The 8,435-nt window shown below is 38.0% G+C and overlaps 2 protein-coding genes across 2 annotated transcripts in view; both read right to left on the reverse strand.

The window, feature by feature from the left end:
• The window catches only part of enpep (glutamyl aminopeptidase), a 42,028-nt gene extending 39,136 nt beyond the window's left edge, over positions 1 to 2,892 (reverse strand). Inside the window, exon 1 of the mRNA XM_026307294.1 lies at positions 2,012 to 2,892. Coding sequence (XP_026163079.1) covers positions 2,012 to 2,688 — 677 coding nt within the window. The 5' untranslated portion in view covers positions 2,689 to 2,892. The remainder of the gene's footprint in view (positions 1 to 2,011) is intronic.
• Positions 2,893 to 4,834: 1,942 nt separating this feature from the next.
• lrit3b (leucine-rich repeat, immunoglobulin-like and transmembrane domains 3b) lies at positions 4,835 to 7,821 on the reverse strand. The gene is made up of 5 exons (XM_026306546.1): positions 7,376 to 7,821; positions 7,152 to 7,237; positions 5,576 to 5,869; positions 5,423 to 5,482; positions 4,835 to 5,088 (listed from the first exon to the last, which is right to left on the reverse strand). Exons 1-5 carry the CDS (start codon positions 7,819 to 7,821, stop codon positions 4,835 to 4,837), a joined length of 1,140 nt encoding a protein of 379 aa, XP_026162331.1.
• Positions 7,822 to 8,435: the final 614 nt, after the last annotated feature.

Raw genomic sequence — 8,435 nt, forward strand, 5'->3', positions numbered from 1 at the left:
TTCAGATTCAATAATTGTACTCAAAATTAGATTCAGATTGGATCAAATGCGATTAAACAACATTCCTAATCATTTTAATTCAATTCAGTTACAAACGATTATTGTCTTGCACCAAGTCACAACAAAATCATCTAAAGGCACTTTAAATAGAAACCCTGCAAATCACTTATGAGCAAGCATGAATATGGCAAAAGGTTTCAACTGATGTTTAGATTTCTTTCTGTCTTTCAGACTCCACTATAATGGACTTTAATTGAAGCTGAACCAAACTGGGTACCACTGGACTTGTTTTGAAGAACTAGTTTGTCACTTTTTAGTCAGCATATTACTAAAATGTATGGTTTTGTGGGATATACACAAAAATAAAATAAATTATAGCACTAAAAACTGTTTTATTTATCTGTCTCCTATTTTCACAAATAACCATACCTGCAAATTATAGTTCACTGACAGACCTGGGGGCAACACGGTGCCTTAGTGGTTAGCAATGGTGCTTCACAGCAAGAAGGTTGGTGACTCTAAATTGCCCATAGGAGTGAGTGTGAGTGTGTGAGGTTGTTTGTCTCTATGTGGCACTGCGATGGACTGGTGACCTGTCCAGGGTGTACTCCTGCCTTTCACCCAAAGAGAGCTGGGGTAGGCTCCAGCAGATCCCTGTGACCCTAAATGGGAATAAGTGGGTATAGATAATGGATGGATGGATGAGAGCCTGGTCGAGTTTAGGCAACCCCCAGTTATCTACAGGCATCCAACGATTCAGAGCAGCTTCAGTCTGATTTTTGTTTTGTTTCATTGTTTGATTCAGGTTTTTGTTTTTCTTTAATTCAATCAAACATATTGTATGGAGAGAATCAGAATGGTGGTTCCCAACCCTGGTCCATCTTTGTCCTTCCCACTTCTGGGAGAGGGAAATCTGGAGAGATTGTGATTCAGTACTTTAATAGTAAAAACACTAAATATACTCCCAGAAATGCAGTGCTGCCACACTAATACTTCTATTAATTCTAATGTACAGCAGACTAACTATAACTACAAAACTATAAATGTCTGCTATAACTAAAATTTGTCCAATTCATGGCACTATCTGGAAGATTTGACTTAGCACTGCCATTTAACAGCATACTGTAGTGTAAGAAATAAATGAGCTCCAATCCCTTCACGTATTATATGGTTTCATATTTTTATCATTTTAAAGTGAAAAGCCATTTTGTGTTTTTATGGAACTTTGACAGTGCTGTGGAGTGAGACAACTAACACTAAGTTGTCCTTTTCACAGAAGTAATAAAAGTATCAGGCTGAATGTAAATAATGTATGGTAATATGATTTAGAATAAAGCTAACATATTTTCAGTTGAAGGTGTAGCCATGCAATTAGAAATAGAAGATGCACAATATGTGAAATTGTTAATGTTTTATTATAGCTACAGTCACAAGGATAATAGGATAATGCAAGGGGAAATAAAGGTCAAGCAGAAATCCTTGCATTTTTATAAATGACTGTGAACATGACATTCTTGACAAGGGTAATTTGACAAAAAGAAATTTCCAATTAAGGCTTATTTACTAGCTTTTATCAAAGCCTTCAATGTGTAATTCTCACAAAAAAAGTGAGAGAGAATTTAAAATTTTCAAATTATTTCCCAATTGATCTTCTATTTGCCTCCGTTTTGTTTTTCACTTTGTGTATAGCACACTATAATTTTTTGCAAAGTCATATATTTTTATGTTTATAAATATGTTTTACTTTTAAATAAAGTATTACTTGAAGCATTGCATATGAAGCACATGGATTATTAAATAGTTAAACTCTAACTTGGTTACTACTACATAATAATTCTTCTACTGTATATAAATGCAAAATTTACTGAATCAGTTTTAGCAGCATCTTCTTCAAGGATTGAAGTTTTGTTCTCTTCTTTGTATGTCACTTTCTTTCATTCTTTTTCTTTTTATATTGTTAAAAAGCATGTTATTGTATGTTGTTTTAAATAAATCAAATAAAAAAACTTACTTAGTGATCCCCTCCTCAGTGTAGATAACTCTGTAGAATCCTACCACAGAGCCGTTGAGCCAGCCCTGGAAGTCCAGGGTAAGGATGTATACCTCTCCTGGGTTGGTGATATTCAGCTCCTCTGTGGCCTCCACCACCACATACTCCTGAGGTGTGTACTCAAAACAGCTTTTTACTATTATCTCCCTTTGGCCCTCCTGGCTGTTCAGCAGTGTCAGTCTAGGCATAGAGCTGACAAATGTCTCCCTGATGTGGAGCCACAAATGACGGGTGGGCCTGGTGACATTGACATGGATGTCTACGGTGCCTGTGTAGGTGTCCTCAACCATATCTGGCTCCAGGTGTAGGTCATAGTGGACTGGGTTCACATGGCTGGGCAGACGGAAATTCCTCCAGTCCCCGCTGGAGTCAGTAGAAGGCATGCAGGGCCCTCTGTTAGGCAGAGGGGGCTGGCTAGGCTCCACGGTCGGAGTTGGCTTGGATGAGATCATTGTAGTAATGGTGGTGGTGGCAATGGTAGTGGTGGTAGTAGTGGTGGTGCTGTCTGACCGGGAGAAGCCCAGCCCAAGGCCCACTGCCAAAGAGCACACTGCCACCGTCACACAGATGATGATTACATGCTTACTGCGAATGCAGTAACGCACCTGTTGCTTCTCCATATCCATGCTGTCAACCATAGTGACTTCTAATCATGAAAAATCTACTAAAAATGGCTTTCTCTGTGTTATCTGCTCCAAGTCTGACTTAAAGTCAGTTGTAGGTTTTGGCTCCTACAGTGTTTAGGCAGCTGTGTGAGCTAATCAAAAGCTTGCCTCTGTGGTGCTGAGGGGTGGAGAGAAGAAAGAGAAGTGATTAGAGGGAATCATTCAGATAGCAGAGAATCTCACACATCGAGTGAGAGATTTATTCTGTCATGAGTCCTGTTAACACATCTACATCTGTTAAACATCTACAATCAGCTTGTAAATTGACTGTTAAAGTTTAACTTTATGTGCTGTCTTTCAAAAATGTTTTGTGTGTATATGCATGTAATTTAGTGTTTATATTAACTTTACAAATAAGTGAGCCATTGTGTGTGTGTGGTTTTAAGCCTTGTCAGCTATTAGAGTGATTTAAATTTGGATCTGAGTTAGATGTATTGGAATCTGACTGCTGACAGTGGATACACAAGGGGAAGGGGCACTATGCCTGTTATTTAGTTTGCTCTTTGGTCAGCATAACACAGTGATTGCAACAGAGAAATGTGTGAACAGAGGAGCAAAACAATAGCTGTGTTGTGTTGCACCACAGTAGTAGGATTAGCTATGCAGAAATAATATTTTTTTCTGTTCCAATAACAGCAAGTCCCATGAATGATGGTATGGGGTGTTTAGTCAGGTGGTCAGTTGTTTGTCTAACAAGTTGGTCCAAAGCAAGATATTTCACACCTCTAAATGACCATGACATTTAGTTTGGATATTGATGATTCCCAGAACAGAAATGAAGTGAAAACCTAATGTTGACGTATGTCATTTTGGAACAAAAACTGTGTTTTAGGACTCACCTGGCTTAATGTTGATGTGGTCTTAGTTTCAGTCTTATACTGACAGAGAATATTAACACTTGTTTTGTTCGAATGTATTAACAGCAGCAGTTACATGAGTTTCCAAACTCAGAGAGGGACTGTAGATGGATGGAAAAAACAGTCTCCTGAAGGACCAATAGAATGTCTTGCCCAGGGAACCATAAAATTTAGTTATAACCCTGCAACCTTTTCAGCACTGCAAGGCCTCTACATCTACCAGAGATCATTTTCTTCAAGATGGAAAATGACCTTGCATACAGTACCTGATTTCCTGGCCCTCACTAACCCAGCCTTAGCCACACTCAGGTTCCTTAGGTTTACTTATTAATCTTTCTAACGTTTTTACAGTGTTTTTTTTTTTAAATTTATTAACTTTTGTATATTTCTTGAAATGAGCTATTGTTATTTTTATATTAGGTCAAGGCTTAAGATAGGACAAGGCAGCCTGTTTGTTAGTAAGAAAATGTATATTAATGTTTCTTTGTTTGTTGAAAACAAGCCAAAAAAAAAATATCTGTAGCAGCATATACTTGTTATAAAACCCAGTGAGTGCCAGAGTGAGTTTGACATTATTCTACTGGTGCCACCTACTGGTAATATCAACATTCTTCAAGTATCTGGTGTTAATCAGAGAACTGATTGACCTAGCTAAAGTGTTCATTTGCAAAACATTAAGTTAAACTGTAACTCTAAAACTAATGACTGTAAAAGTTGATGTGGGGAAAAAATGCAGCTTATATTTATATATTCTAAACATTTGAGAGCATTTTCCTTCAAGTTGGATCTGGCTGACAGCCTGGTAATGTCCTCTTCTGTAAACCTGAACTCCAGGTTTTAAAACATCCTTTAAAAAAACATCTCCAATCACATCTCCAATATTACATCCATGTTTCCATGTCACATTTCATTTTAACAAGTTAAATTGGCAGATTAGCTCATCAACAAACAATTTATTATTGAATAGTGCAGAATAAGCCAAAAAGCACACAACACTAAAACCTGAGATTTCCACTTTACTTGCTTTCTCATCCCCATGATGATGTCACCCAGTTAGTGAACCAGAACCTAATTCATTGCAGAGTGTTTTGAAAAGCTAGGTGTATACTTGATGGATGCCTGGATCTTTTTCTTTGCATCAAGTTAATTTTGTACTTTTCAGTGTACGTGTCTAGGGACCCCTTTGGATACAAGATAAGGGGCAGTTTGGGCCATGGTAATGGAAGGTGGTTTGATATTTTAGTATATGTGATTCTCCTTCACTAAAGACTTGTGTATTGTAGCTGGATTTTGGTTTTCCTGTATTTCGGTGATGGTTTGGGTGGAATCTTTTGGAACTTCTTCTTTGGTAGATGGGATAGCCTTGTGACGCCCACCACCTTCAGTTTAATTGGGGCTTCAGATATTCCTGCCATGTTCCGTGCCTGGCAACGATATTCACCAGCGTCCTTGTATGACAACCCATTCAGGCTGATTATTGACCAGCGTACCCCCACTCGAGGAGATTCCTGCATAACTAAAACATAAAAAGGTGCAGGTCTTATGCTCTGAGTGCATAATCAATGTTTACTGCTCTGTACAGAGAGGTGTTCTATGAATTAGTCTAAAGTCACTGACATAAAGAGGGTGGACAAAATAATAGCAATGCCTGTTTTAATATGCATCCTTTAATTGAACTGGTTTTAATTTACACATATTCTTGATGTGATTATGACTACAATTTGTCATGTCATGTCATGTCATTAATTTGCAGTGAAAAGTTATAGTTGCAAACATCACAGAAGGGCAGAATTTGAATGTGAACTGTGTCTGTTATAAAATATGAGTTTATACAAAATAGCACCACTTACTACTTTCCATATTCCTGGGTAGCTGTTCAGAGTTACCAAGGGTGTGGTGCTGGCAACAATCTGTACAGAGAACACAATCAAAACATACTTTACTAAAAGCTCAGATGTTGGTAGAATCATTTAATGATCTATGAGTAATCTTGGATTGTTTACCAGTGTATGCTGAGGTTTTGATCCAGGTCAGGGTTGGTGTTGGGTAGCCAGTGGCATCACAGCGGAGGATTACATTACTACCCAGTGGAGAGATGACTCTGGTGACTGCAGGCTGGATTGAGGGCCTCATACAGTGGGATAGCTCTGCCTTGGTCAGTAGCATCCCTGACTGACCCAGAGACCTGCTGCACATCAACATTTGGTCCATAAGAACTACCGGACTCCCAAGGGACATGGTTAAGGACATCACCATAGAGATCTGGCAGTCACACAACCAGGGGTTGTCATGGAGACCTGGGTATCCAAGACAATTGGATTTGTTTAAATCATTGACATTTATCATAAATCAGTGACATTTGTCACAAATCTCTGCGTACAATAGTGGCTGTAATATCAGGTTTTCAACTGTGCAAAAATAATTTATTTCAGTATTGTTATTCACTGGCCTTGTTTTTTGTAAAGTACACTGCCCAGCCAAAAAAACTGCACACTAATATTTCATTGGACCTCCCTTGACTTTGTTTACGGTGCACATTTTCCAAGGCATTGTTTTGAAAATCTTATGTAACATCACAGCATATATTTCTGTATCTACTGATGAAAGGCAAAGTCAAACCACTCCATAATGTCTTTTCCAGTACATCCCAAACACTTGTAATGGTGGACTTTATGGTGGTTTATGTTTCCTTGTGCTCCTACTACTCTTTCACAATTTTAGCCTAATGAATCTTTCCCTTGTTATCCTCGAATGTGCCTATATCATCAGTGAAGAACCTGGTCATTCGATACATTTAAGCAGTCAATTTAATGTTATTGCCACAAAATGTTTCTTAACCTAAACCTGACCAGGCTTCTACTTGGCATGGTGGCTGCATTGCTTCATGCATGTTACTTCTTAACCAGATGTTCACATTGCTCTGGAATAGAATATACATTGTGTATGTAGATATGACATAGATGTGATTTCTACTGTCACATCTGTCAGTTTTCTATCATGCAACTTCCCCAAGCATTTAAATGATCTTCAGTCACAGTTATTCAAGATTTTTCTAACCATTATTCTTAAAGGTTCACCACTATCATTCAAGGATTTAATGATGTGTTGGACAGTTCCAGTATTTTCAGCGATGTTCTTTGTTGTCTTGCTTGCTTGATGCAGGCAAATAATTATTTTCCATGACCACAGGACATGTTTTCTGATATGGTTGTTTAAGAAATTAAAAGTTATAGATTGCATCAGTTAGGGTTAAGAGAATTGTTGCCAGCTGAACATACAGTGCCTTGAAATTTTCCACATTTTGTCATGTTACAACAATAAACGTAAATGGATTTTATTTGGATTTTATGTCATTACACATGACTGTGAAGTGGAAGGAAAATGATAAATGGTTTTTAACATTTTTTACAAATAAATATCTGAAAAGTGTGCATTTGTATTCAGCCCCTCTGACATCCCTAACTAAAATCCAGTGGAACGAATTGCCTTCACATCTTTGCAGATCTAAATGCAGTGTAGCTGCTTTAGATCTGCAATATAGAATATGACATGCCTCTGTTATTTCAAAACATACTGTACCGAGAATTATTCTTTGTACTGGTCTTTCCTGCTGTCCAAGCAGAGGAAACCAAAGGTCCAGCAGCTCAGCAGGCAATATAGTCAGCCTGAGGACAGGAGAGTAGAGAAAAAGAAAGGAAAGATAAGAGGAGAAAAACATTGAAAAGAGAAGATAAATGTTCAGTATATCTGTGGAATACTAGTGATACTGTTGGGGTCCATGGTTTTGTAGCATGTGGACCCACTTGTTGCTGGACAGGTCCATGTAGGTGATGTTGGGTAGAAAGAGTGCTGCATGGGCAGGAAGACTGGATAGACAGTTGTTGTGGAGACTCAGAGTCTGGAGGCGGGGCATGTCCCTGAGACCCTCCCAGGGGAAGGATGTCAAAAGGTTCCCATCCAGGCGCAGCTCTTTCAGGGCCTTCAGATTGACGAAGCTGCTGGGATGAATGAATTTGATAGTGTTGTAGGTCAGCCACAAGAACCGCAGCTCTGAAAGGTTGTAAAAGGCTGCCCGAGGCACCCTGGAGATCAAGGTCTTCTCCAGACGCAGTTTGACTATGTCAGCTGGGACATTAAGGGGAACAGCTGAGATTCCAGGGTCACTGCAGCGAACCAACCTGTTGTTAAACACAAAGCTGTAAGGACTGAAGTTGGGATTGATCAATACACAGGTTTTGTGTACACTCATTTTCTGAGTGTAGTAATTGGTGGAACGTTCTTTCACTTCAGTATGCACTGTACATAGTTGAAATGACAAAAAAAATCCCCAGATGGAAAGATGACAAAACCCTAATACAAATTTATATGAATGCTGAAAAGTGACATCAAATAATAATATTTTTTAAGTTTCTGAAAAGAATTAATTATCGGTACCATGGCAAGTATACACAGATTTGCCACATTTGAAGGTACTTTTCTAACCAGTGCGTGATGTACAGTATATCTACACAAGGCCTTACAAACATACTGAATGCGTTTTGTTATGGGATGTCTTTTACAAATAAAAATAAATAATGTTAAATGTATTCATTTGATCTACATTTATATCCAAATGATGAAAAGAATCTAAAAACCAAAAATGAATGACTACTGAATGAGACCAAAATGTGAAAAAATACAACAGTTTAAAAGAAAAAATTCATGACATTTACAATTAACTTATTTTTGTGTTCATTACAATGAATCAAAGTGATATTTCTTGAGCCATTTGCCAGCCTCCATAAGTGAAGAAGGATTTTACGAAGTAAATGTGAATTCAATAATAAAGATTTTTTACTATGAATAACTTCATTCAAAACAGTC

Source organism: Mastacembelus armatus, chromosome 22 (genome assembly GCF_900324485.2).
Source record: "Mastacembelus armatus chromosome 22, fMasArm1.2, whole genome shotgun sequence".
Lineage (NCBI taxonomy): Eukaryota > Metazoa > Chordata > Actinopteri > Synbranchiformes > Mastacembelidae > Mastacembelus > Mastacembelus armatus.

Coding starts and splice junctions, on each gene's coding strand:
- lrit3b (XM_026306546.1), bottom strand. CDS start 7,821: ATGAGTGTACACAAAACCTGTGTATTGATCAATCCCAACTTCAGTCCT. Junction 7,238..7,375: donor ATGGACCTGTCCAGCAACAA/GTGGGTCCACAT, acceptor TCCTGTCCTCAG/GCTGACTATATTGCCTGCTG. Junction 5,483..5,575: donor CAAAACCTCAGCATACACTG/GTAAACAATCCA, acceptor TTCTCTGTACAG/ATTGTTGCCAGCACCACACC.